Source organism: Equus caballus, chromosome 14, assembly GCF_041296265.1.
Source record: "Equus caballus isolate H_3958 breed thoroughbred chromosome 14, TB-T2T, whole genome shotgun sequence".
Classification (NCBI taxonomy): Eukaryota; Metazoa; Chordata; class Mammalia; order Perissodactyla; family Equidae; genus Equus; species Equus caballus.
In genome coordinates this window covers 105,199,831-105,212,551 of record NC_091697.1, presented here as the reverse complement: position 1 = coordinate 105,212,551, position 12,721 = coordinate 105,199,831, and the positions used below count along the sequence as shown (strand labels likewise).

Here is a 12,721-nt window from a genome sequence, read left to right as displayed (position 1 = left end):
CTCCCAGAACAGCAAAACAATGCATGCCACCATAAAACGGAGAAGTCAGCAACCAAGCAGATTATTAAAGCAAAAGTTCAAAAATAAAAATATACATACTTTTGCCTCCAACTGGATATTTGCTATTTTTCATACAGCTTGAAATGTAAACACGAGCGTTTTAATCATCTATCTCAACTTGCTTTATAGATCTGGCCTCAACATGGCACAGTCTGTCCCTCTTATTTTCCAGTGTGACTGAGCTACTGGGGAAGAAGTCTTTTGCTCTAAAGAACCATTCATTAACTGACTGTTGGTGGCCTTTAATTATCAATGAAGTTATCTTTACTATAAAAGTAGGGTGTTTTGATCCAGGTCTTAGTCCTTAGTCAATGGCATTCAAACAATTACCTCTGGAGGAAAATTTTATTAAAATATAGTTTAATAAAAGTGAACAAAGCACACATCTTTTGAATGGAAAAATGGTTTGTTTTGTTCAAAGGACTGACATTATTTATTCAACAAACATTTACTGAATTTCTACTATGTACAAGGCACTTTAGTATTCATCACTAGACAAAACAAAGTTCTTTTCCTTCATGGAGCTTAGATTCTGCAGGGTGAAGACTGAAAATAAAAATAAGCAGATCACCTAAAGTGTTAGAGAGTGTTAAGTGCCATGGGAAAAGGATAAGTAGAGAAGGGTAAGAGTGACTGGAGTGAGAGTGGTGGCTCCACAAATACGTTCATAAATTTTTTTATACTCCTCCTTTTAAGAGGTGGAGCTTACTTCTGCTTCCCTTGAATATGGGCCAGACTTAGTGACTCACTTCTAACAAAGAGAATATGGCAGAAGTGATGGTATAACACTTCCAGGATTAGGTTATAAAAAAACTGGCTTTTGTCTTGGTCGCAGTCTCTCTCTCGGGTCACTTGCTCTGAGCCAGCTGCCAGGTTGTCAGCAGGCCTGGAGAAGTTCGTGTGGCAAGTAATTGAAGGCTCCAGCAGACAAGCAAGGAACTGCCACCTGCCAATAACCATGTGGTGAGCTTGAGAGTGGACTTTCTGCCCTGGCTGAACCCGGAGATGACCAGAGCTCTCACTGATGGCCTGACTGCAACCGGTGAGAGACCCTGACCCAGAACCACTCAGCCAAACTGCTCCTAGATTCCTAGCCCTCAGAAACGATGACAGATAACAAATGTCTGTTGTTTTAAGATGCTAAGTTTGCAGGTAATTGTTACATAGTGAGAGAAAACTAATACAGTGAGGACGGGAAGCAGGCAGATTGTCGTATTAAATAGGGTAGTCTAGGCCTCATTGAGAAGGTGACATTTGAACTAAGACTTGAAGGAGATGGGGGAGGCACATCTGAGGAGCAGCAAGGAGGCCAGTGTGACTGAAGTCAAGCAATGGAGGTAGAAAGTAGTAGGAGAAGAGGTTAACTGGTAGACTGGCCAGCTGATACAGGGGCCTTTAGGCCACTTTAAGAATACTGGCATTTCTTCTAGGTTAAATGAGAGCCATTGCAGGGTTTTGAGCAGAGTGATGTTGTGACTGTACCAAAAAATCTAACAAATGAAAGGAGAGTATCAACAATGTGCCATGTAATTAAATTATTCTTAAATAACCTTTTTATTGACAACTGCAGATCAAGTTCTTTCGTAGTTCAATTTAACACTGTAATGGATGACACGGCAAAGTATAGCCATAAGCAAAGATTTTTAGGGAATGGAGATAAACAATCATAGCCATATTCACTGAAAAGGATACAGCCAAACATAATTTACATCACATCATTTATTCAGTCAAAGGATTATAGGGAAATAACCAGAACTGCATAAAAGTTTCTTAACTGTTTACAGTGTATAACCTGGGGAAAAGAACATATGATATTACCTTCCTTTGTTTTCTTAGAGTCCTTCCATGATGTGCATTTGCAAACAAGTCCGTGTGCTTTATTAAAGGAAGGGAGCAAGGACACTATTGAACGGATTTTCTCAAAACTTATGAGAAAAATAAATTTAATATCTATAATTCTAAATTCAATTTCTTTAACTCTCTACTGGCATGAGGAAGAGATATAACAGGGTAGTTTAATCCTACCTGATATAAGATGTTTTTGATGTTTGGGAATGTATCTCTCAAGGAGACGCTGCATATGTGAATCTTTGGCTTCATCCAAAGCACACTTTCCGCTGTCACTTCTAAATAATGGATCAGCTCCATTCAAAAGAAGTAACTCTGCCACCTAGAGGAAGATTGTTCATGTGAGGGAGCCCAGACAAAAGGTCTATTATTGTAAATGTGTGCTAACATACAACTCTAAGCAACATCCAATATTTCTTTCAACAGTACAGAGTTTGGGTGTACTTGAAACATCTTTGCCTAATAAAAAAATTAATATAATTGCTACTGAATCATAATTTGTTGATATACGCATCCTTTCTTTTAACAAAAAAAGAAGTTTGTAGTTCAGCTGCTGCTGAAATGGGGCCAACAGATACACCAGGAATTAGGACTGGGATCTGTAGTAGTAAACGTAATTTTAACAGGTTCCAGTTATGTCTTCCACATACATATACCTGTGTTGCTGCTGCTCCTCTTCAGAACGTCAGAGAGAAAGTGGTCATCCTTAATCTGTGACTACTCCTCAGGGAGCCTCCTCTGTGCTGCTCCCCCTGACCTCCTTACCCTCTGCTGCCCTAGAGAAAAACAACGTCTCCCTTCCTTCATGTATATATTTCATCATAGTGTCCAATGTATGCTATATTATACTTATTTTTTATACATCTGCCTCTCCTGTACCCTAAGTTTTTTGAGGGTGGTTCTTTTAAAATTAATTTATTATTTTTGAATAAGAAATTAAGGAACTTTGAATGGGAAACTAATGAATACAGAAGGCTCAGAAAAATTTACAATGAAATGTAAGTTTCGCTCCTCTACCCCTGTCCTCCATTCATCTGATTATTTTTTCCTAAGTCAGCCTGGTTACAGTTTCTTCTGAGTTTTTCCAGAGTTAGTTTAGTCTAACAGGTATATATTTACGCATAACATATAACATATATGTTTTATCTTACACAAGTTTAAAACATACTTAAGAGATATAGCAAACATATCTAACGTATGAACTTTGATGGATCCTGATTCAAACAAAAACTTGCTATAAAAACACATTTTTAAGATAACCTGATAAATTTGAATATGCGATGGGTATTAAGTGGTATTAAGAAACTGTTAATTTTTATTAGGTGAGACGATATTGTAGGTGTGAAAAAAATGTCCTTATCTCTTAGAAATGTAGGCTCAATGTTATGGGTAAAAGGGCATCATGTCTGGGATTCTTAAAAATACTCCTAACAACAACAAAATACAGTCCCTGTGCCAGCCTGTGGAGGTTGTCTGACTCCATAGCGTAACAGAATACAGAACCAAACTTCAGACACACATGGAATAGATAACCACCACGTCTGAGGAATATTTTTTAAATATATGTGAATCCCAATAACACTGTCAGCTAACCTCCAATTCAACATCTTATGTACTCATACACCACAGGACACTTCATCAAATAAAAGCTCTGTTAAAATCATGATAGGTTACATCAACTCGTCATGCCATTTCCTTCACCTGCTAACAAAGGAAGCCTAATAACAAAGGAATCAAGGTTAGTCTGACACAACTTGTTCTCAGAGATGCCGACAGATTCTCAAAGATCACTACATTCTTGCCTAAATGTCTCCCACCATGTGTTTAATAATTTGTTCTAGATTTTTCTAAGGAACCACACTGAGTTGATCATCTGTAATTCTCAAATTCCACCTTTTCCACATTAAAAAATAGATTTTTGACAGTTTTATTAATATAATTCACATGCCACACAATTCACCCATTAAAGAATATAATTCAATGTTTTTTAGTATATTAAGAGGGTTGTGCAACTATAACCAGAATCTAATTCTGGAACATTTTCATTCCACTTAAAAGAAACCTTGGGGCCCGCCCGGTGGCACAGCAGTTAAGTGCGCACACTCCACTTTGGTGGCCCGGGGTTCACCGGTTCGGATCCCAGGTGCGGTCATCACACTGCTCAGAAGGCCATGCTATGGGAGGCATCCCACATATAAAGCAGAGGAAGATGGGCACAGATGTTAGCTCAGGGCCAGTCTTCCTCAGCAAAAAGAGGAGGATTGGCAGCAGATGTTAGCTCAGGGCTAATCTTCCTCAATAAACAAATAAATTAATTAATAAAATAAAATAAAATAAACCCTTTACCCATTATCTGTCACTCCTTATTACCTAGCCTCTATCTCCTACTCCTAATCTTCTTTGTCTCTACAGATTTTTGAACTACTATAGATATTTTATATAAATGAAATCACACAAGTTTCTTAAGTGCTTTTTCATTTTTTTAAAAAATAGGCTATTATCTTTTAGTCTTCCTATCTTTAAGTATCTTTCCAATATAACAATCAATGCCTGTAAGATAATATACACAAGTTCCTTCACTCTGGAATGTTTAACTAGCACCTACTCTCCAGGTGGTGGGTCCAGCATCAGGTTCCCAGGGCTTCCCTGTCTGACATCTTTAGTCCTGTGACATCTAAGGCACAGGGGCAATCCAATAGCCAGGGTCTAGGCCATTTTCATGACCATCTTTGTCTCACCTAAGAGACAACCCGAGGTAAGCCTAAATCCTCACCTGATGCTCCCACCGTTCCGACTCTGCCCTCCAAAACAATGTCCCGTCCCACTTTGGCTCCCAGGGCTTTGGTTCTTAAGTAGCCCAGAACTGACGTGGAGTCTTACAAATTTCTCTTGGACTGGGTGAAGTAACTTGTTGGCTCCCCTCCCTTCCCCCAGCTAAAAAGAAGGGGAAGGGAACAAAGAAGACAGACTGTCAATGGATTTCAGCTTTTAATTCTCATGACCATTCTCTAGACTTCCACTCCTGTCTCATCATTCTCTTTTCTCCTGCCATCAGTCAGGATGTGCCACAGTGCCAGCAGCACAGGAGTCATAGAAAGACAGGGGTTGGGGAGAGGGAGGTAAGTAGTGAGGAAACAAGATTCTGGAGTTAGAGGCCTGGATCTCTGGTCCCTTTTACTTCACTGAGGTAGCAAGAGAACGTGACATATGTGCAAAGCCAGATAGGAGACAGCCAGTTCTAGCCTGTGAGGCAGAAATTAATTGGAGCCAAGTTACCTGGTGGGGCAAAGGAAGGACTGAGAAAGAAAAGAAGAAAAATTAAAGTGCTCAGGGCTCACAGAGCCCAAAGGGAGAAAAGCCTCTTGACCAGGAGAGGACAGCCCTGCTGAGTTGGAGAGCTGATGGGTCATGGGGAGAGGGAAGATGGCATGATGTTTCTCTGCTGGAGGCCAGCTTTGAAGAGAGGGTAAAGGACAGAGGGCGGGCTCACATCATCACTTGTCCAAGCCTGCATTCTTCTGGCCATTAAATTAAGTTGCAGGCAGAATTCCCTCTCCCAGCCCTCTGCACAACGTGCAGCGATAACCACCTACTACTACCAGATGATACATTATCAAAAAAAAAGCAAAACTGCCTAAACCCTCCTGAAGTACTATTCCACGCTAGGAAGGCATCTGCCCTATTTGTCTACGTCCATGGCTCCTGGCAGCCTTCCCCAGCTCTACCTGTGTTAGGAATTTCTTCTGGAAGTATGCAGAAAAGATCTTCCTTAGCCCAGCTGAGCCCTTTCCTACCCTAGGAATTTTAAACCCAGAAACAACTTCCAATACCTGAATAGCAAGACATTTTCAGCAAGTGCTCCAGAACCATAATGCAGTGCCTGGATGAGAAAAATGTCTAAAAAGCTCAGAGTTTATGTGGTTTCTGAGATTAAACCATGTGTGCTGGAATTCATAATCTTAATTAATATTACCATTATTGCAGTTACTATTAACCAATTCATAAACAATTAGAGTATTCTGATATTTTAACATTGGTCTATCTGTGCTGGTGCATACTGGCTGGCCATTAAACCTGGGTCATGGCTTATGCTGACTCTCAAAGTGACACTAGACTCCATAAAGCTGTGAGCCTGCTATCAGGACTGGGCATCATTGTGTCACATTCTATAAGAAGGAAACATTCTCCTAAAGTCTATAAAGCCCCATACGAAGAGAGTCCTAAACAAGTGCAAGTTTAAAAAACACTAAAACAGGTTCTGTAGTTGTTAAAAGTAACATGTAAAATGGCACCTACCATATCAGGCACAACAAATCCATCACACAGGAAAATTTTATAAAATCTGAGTGTTGATTAGCAGAATGAACAGAAACTGAAGTTCTATCTGCTTTTCTATTGCTTGGTCCCAGAGATCTGTAATACTTGCAGAACGTAGTGTTTGCTCTACAAACAAAAGAATCACAGTACCTTATAATGTCCGTTCATCACAGCATCATGTAGGGGAGTGATCTGGTACATGCCTTTGATATTCACATCTGCTCCACCTTTCAAGAGTTCACTTGCTATTTGATATAACCCTCCCACACTAGCTTCATGAAGTGCTGTCCAACCTATTATACAAAAAGGAATTGGTATTTGTTTACATTTGGCTTCTTAATAATGTTTTGTGCTTGCCCTTAAAGTAAAAACTCTAAGTTGTTTCTTTAAAAATATTCTGATTACATGAAACAAGATAATCTTACCATGAAAGTAATCTGTATTATTTGGTAGATTCAACAAATTTGAGAGACAAACCAAGTTCTTATCCCTGACTCTGTTGCGGAAAAATATGAACAGTAGTAAAATATTTGAAACTATTCCTATCCCCTCAAATAAAAAGGCTGAAAGGGGATCATTATTAGGTCACAGAGAATGCTGATTGTGGGCTACTTTTCTGCAGAAAAGAGAGGATAAAAGCTTTACTTGTAACTCAAGGTATTTCCATTAAAATAACCCAACTGGTAGAACTACATAAAAGTCAGTTCAAAAGTATGTATTTCTTTCTCCTTATTTGCAAAAAGCTATTTACTAACTATTCAACTAACAAACCACAAGCTACTCCAAGAAAAGCAATCATCCAGTTAAATATTTATTTCTTTGTTAGCCAGAAAAAATGGTATGAGTTATAGATATCTATTAAATTCCAGTAAATCATATGTTGATGTAAGAAAACTTAAAAGTATGCTAAAAGTGTATTTCACTAACTTTTTCCAGAACCTTCTCTATAACTCGGGGTTTCTCAATCTTTGCACTAACACTTTGGGTTGGATAACTCTTTGCTGTTCTGAGCACTGTAGGACGTTCAGTAGCATCCCTGGCCTTAATCCAGCAGATGCGAGCAGCACCCCTCACACATCCCAGGCATAACAACTAAAAATGTTCCCAGAAACTGCCAAATGTCCTCTGCGAGGCAAAATCACCCAAGGTAAGAACCACTGCCACAAAATGTTATAGAAGGAGTTTCTCCTATAATATTAATTAGAAATCCTTGAGGAAGAAATGAAGAGCACCAAAAATGGTAAATATACAGTTTAACAGAGTTTTTTTTCCCATAAATTTCCTTAAAATGCATATAGCTGTTAAAACAAAAATTACAACATTATGTTTTGGGATTTATAATGTATATAATATATCTGACAGCTGTAGCACAAAGGATAAGAGAGATATGTTCAATGTTCGTATATTTTCTGTGAAGTATTACAATAGTAACTCTAAGGAGACTATGAAACATTAAAGATATATATTATAATGTCTATAGTAACCACTACAAAATAATGCAAAGACAAAGAAAGTAACAATAAAACAGATGAAGCACACAAGAAACAATTAGTAAAATGGCAGTCCTAAATCCAACCATTTATATTAAATAAAAATTGACTAATCACCCCAATTAAAAGACAGAGATTATCAAAATGGATAAAAAAGCAAAACTGTACACTGTCTACAAAAAATACATTTTATATATAGACATAGGTTGAAAATTAAAAAAATGGAAAAAGATTTAGCAAATAGACAAGATACAAAAGAAGACTAGGATGTCTACATTAACATCATATATAGTAGACTTCCAGATAAGGTGTACTACCAGAGATGAATAGAGATATTTCATAATGACAAAAAAGTCAATTTATCAGAAGACACGACAATTACAACTGTGTATGTACTTAATAACAGAGCTTCAAAATACAAGCAGCAAAAACTGACAGAATTAAAGGGAGAAACAGACAACTGAATAATCATAGTTGTGATGATTTCAATTCCCTCTCAGGAAATGACAGATCAAATAAACAAAAAATCAGTAAAGACAGAGATGATCTGAACATTATCAACCACCCTCATCTGACTGACATTTACAGAACACTACACACAACAACTGAAGAATAAACATTCAACTGCACAAGGGATATTTACCAAGAAAGACCATATACCAGGCAATAAACTAATTCTCAATAAATGGAAAGGATCAAATTGATAGAAAGTATATCCTTTGACCACAACGGAACTAAATTAGAAATCAATAACAGAAAGATATCTGGAGAATCCCCAAATATTTAAAAATTAAATAACTTATAATATAATTGGGGTCAAGGAAGGAATCATACAAGAAATTTAAAATATTTCAAACTGAATGTTAATGAAAATACATCAAAATCTGTGGGATGCAGCAAAAGCAATATTTAGAGGGAAATTTACAGCTTTAAATGCTTACAGTAGGGAAGAAGGTACAAAAATCTGTGACTTCATTTTCAACCTTAAGAAGCTATAAAAAGAACAAAGAAAACCAAAAATAAGTAGAAGTCAGAAGAGTAGAAATTAACAAAATATAAAACAGATAGAGAAAATTCTAAAAGCCAGGAGTTAGTTCTTTGAAATAAAAAAAAATCAATAAAATTGATAATCCTGTAGCTTAAACTAGCTCAGGAATGAAGGAAGAAAAAAAGAAGAAGGAAGGAAGGGTGCTATATCAGGAATGAAAGATAAAATCCCCAAAGATCTGCAGACATTAAAAGGATAACAGAGATAAACATAAACAACTTTATGCCAATAAATTCTACCTCCAAGATGAAAAGGAAAAATTCCCTGAAATTACAACTTACCAAAACCGACACAAGATGAAACAGAAAATTCTAATAGCCCACACCTATTAAAGAATTTAAATTTATTATCAAAGTCTTCCCACAATGAAAACTACAGGTCTAGATAGTTTCACTCTTAAGTTCTGTCAAACATTTAAGGAAGAAAAAACCCCAATCTTACACAAACCCTTTCAGAAAATGGAAGAGGAGAGAATAGTTCTTAACTCATTTTATGAGGTCTGTATAACCCTGATACCAAAATCAAAGATATTATAAGAAAATTATAGACCAATACTACCTATGAACAAAAAAACATTAACGAATCCTGATAACAAGACAAAAGAATTACAATAAAAAGAAAATTACAGACCAATATTACCCATGATCATAGATGCAAAAATCTTGAACAAAATAGTAGCAAATCGAATCCAGCAATACATAAAAAGGATGATATATCATGACTAAGCATTGGTTTCTGGTAAAAAATTCTCAGAAAATTAGGAATAGATTCCTCAGTCTGATAAAGAGCAGCTACAAAAACCTACAGCTAACATCATGCTTAACGGTGAAATACTGAAGAGGCAAAACTAACCTATGATGAAAAATATGAGAGCAGGAGTGGCTCTAGAGAGTGCGGATGGGGACTGACTGGGAAGGGACATGAGGGAACTTTCTGGGATGATGGTAATATTCTCCCACTTCAAAGAGGTCTGGGTTACACGGGTGAATGTAATTTGTCAAAATTCATCAAATGGCACATTTAAGATTTGGCATTTCACTGTATAAAAATTTTACCTCAAAAAAAGAAAAAACTATTGAACTCTAACAATATTGATGCCAAGGTGCTTAGTGATAAAATATACTAATGCCTACAACTTTCTTCGAAATGCATCAACATAAAGATGGACTGATGGATGGACAGAGAAATTATAGATGGACAGGTGAGAAATAAGAAATACATATTGGTCTCTGGCCCTTGTTCCTGACATGGAGCCCCTAAAACCCATATAAACAGGGGTGTTGGACGATCTTTTGTTCTAATATTTAGTTTGACCCCAGTTGCTGATACAGAACTCTCAGACCTTTGTAATTTCCTCAGCGTAATTTCCTCAGGAACGTCTGACAGAGAGCTCCTAAAATCCCTTGGAATTTCCTGGGTGACAGCAGTGTCCTTTGTTCTAATGAGGCAACTTTTGGTGGGCTCCTAGACAGGGGCTGCTCACCAGAAAGACCAAGCCATGATTAGAAGCTTGGAACTTCCGCTCTCTCTGCCCATTCTCCAGAGAGGTGAGAGGGGCTGGAAATGGATTTAATAATTGCTTGTGCCTGTGTGATGAAGCCTCCATAAAAATCCCCAAAGTATGAGGTTTGGAGAGCTTTTCCAAGTTGGTGAACACACCAACATGCCGGGAGGGGAGCACACTCCAATTCCACAGGGACAGAAGCTCCTATGTTCGAGACCCTTCCAGACCTATCCTATGTATCTTCTTCATTTGGCTCTTCATCTGTATCCTTTATCATATCCTTTATTATCTAATAAACTGGTAAACATAAGTAAGTGTTTCCCTGAGTTCCATGAGCTGTTCTAGGAAATGATCAAATCCAGTGAAGGGGTCATGGGAACCTCCAATTTGTAGCCAAGTTGAACAGAAGTTGTGGGTAACCTGGGGACCTAGTAATCGGTGATTTGCATCTGAAGGGGGGGCTGTCTTGTGGGACTGAGCCCTTAACCTGTGGGGTCGGCACTCACACCGGTTAGTGTCAAAACTGAACTGAATTGCAGGACACCCAGCAGGTGTCAGAGAATTTCTTGACGTATGGAAAACCCACACATCTGGTGTCACAAGTGTCGTGAGTGTGAGCAGAGGAGAAAGACATGAGTGTTTTTCTTTTACAATAAGTATGCGATAAAAACAAGTATCTAGAGTCTAGGTATTAGGAATACGGGTGTTTACAATTCTTTCAACTTTTCTATATGTTCGAAATTTTTCATAATTTCATAAAAATTTTCAAATAAACAGCTCACAAGTGAACTTTAGGAACCCAGCCATTTAAGAACTTTTTTTTTAATAATATAAAAAGTATCTCCCCCAAAGTACTGTTCCTGAGAAGAAGCGTGAACTCATTGCTGTTTAGGTTCTGTGACCTGCAGACCAGTGGAAATGTGCTTATCAATGTGTGTCACTGATTAACTTGATTATCTGCCACAGGTCTAGGTTTGGTAGGATGATGAATGAAGTATCAGAAATCCAAAAGTTACTAACTTTGGAATGCAGATGATGATGTTCCTCCTAGGAAACTTCCTTTACTTATTTAGGTTTTGCTTAAACTACAATAAAAATTAGTTTCCTAAAGGTCACAAAAATGACTGCTATAGGAATGAGAAATAACTATAATAAAAGATTAACTTATTTTCCCTGAGCCAAGAATGACTAAAAGATAAGGTAAATGTAAAGCATTTACAAAGTTGTCAGGTTTCTAAGAAAAAGCATCTCATATTTTAAGTTTACTGCAGAAAATTCCCAAAGAAGACAAGGTGCATATGAGTAATTCAGGGTAAATGATGGGGTCTGGGGGGAGGGGGGTTAAAAATGAAGGCTACTTGAAGTGAGACCTAAGCAAGGATGACCAGTGATGAATAATATCGATCTCAGGGTTGAAAGAAATTCCCAGCAACAACAAAGCAAGAAGGACCTTTATCTGCAGCGAGAGCCACTACAGACCACAGAAATGGCTACATATTGCAGAGAGAAATCAAACATAAAGAATTTACCTTCCCCTAAGGGTTAGGAGAAACTCTTCCAAAATAAAGATGGAGTACATTTTACAACAGATCTCTCATTCTCTCTCAAATCTGGAGGTTGGGAGATCCTTAAGTAACATTTTTTTTTTCTTTTTAAAAATATAACCATCTTGGAGGAAATCTCTTTAAAGCTTTATAAGAGTATACATTTCCTATAAAGAGAATATAATTTAACACATTTTAAGAGAAGATTCAAGATCCTACCATTCTTAGTCACGCTGTAACGCAGCAACTGTTGACACCCACAGAGGGATGGTGCGCACGCCCTTCTGCACCGTACTCCTCCACGAGTCTGCCTCTCATTGTTTTTATCTGCCTTGCTGTTGGCCTGTGCCAACCTTTCTTTTCAGTTCTTATGTGTCACAGGCTTAGGAATCAGAATAGAATTCTGCATAAAATAATGCTCAAGTCATTGGTCTGAGAGGGTTTTAGCAAAGAAGCTTTATGAGATCTATTTTGGGTATTTAGTTTTCCTCGGCCTACTTCCTAACTGTCACCTTTGGTTTTTTTTTTTTAAAGATTTTATTTTTTTCCTTTTTCTCCCCAAAGCTCCCAGGTACATAGTTGTATATTCTTCGTTGTGGGTCCTTCTAGTTGTGGCATGTGGGATGCTGCCACAGCGTGGTTTGATGAGCAGTGCCATGTCTGTGCCCAGGATTCGAACCAACGAAACACTGGGCCGCCTGCAGCGGAGTGCGTGAACTTAACCACTCGGCCACGGGGCCAGCCCCTCACCTTTGGTTTTGATAAGCAAAAAATTATTGCAATTGGTTTTTTAAATCCACGACAAAGAATCATAAAATTTAAATGAGGATAAAATGCAAATGTTACCTATGAAAAGACCATTGGTCTGCTTTATGACATTTTGTTAATTTCTCAAAAGGCACCTAGTCAT

At 37.8% G+C, this 12,721-nt stretch overlaps 1 protein-coding gene across 4 annotated transcripts in view; it reads right to left on the bottom strand.

Annotated features, from left to right (window-relative positions):
* Positions 1-12,721, bottom strand: part of ANKRD31 (ankyrin repeat domain 31) — a 174,280-nt gene that overhangs the window by 60,413 nt on the left and 101,146 nt on the right. For all 4 annotated transcript variants that reach the window (XM_070234674.1, XM_023618164.2, XM_023618167.2 and 1 more), the window contains exons 11-12: positions 6,376-6,518; positions 2,086-2,230 (exon numbers count right to left, since the gene is read on the bottom strand). In XM_070234674.1, the coding sequence (XP_070090775.1) occupies positions 2,086-2,230; positions 6,376-6,518 (288 nt within the window). The remainder of the gene's footprint in view (positions 1-2,085; positions 2,231-6,375; positions 6,519-12,721) is intronic.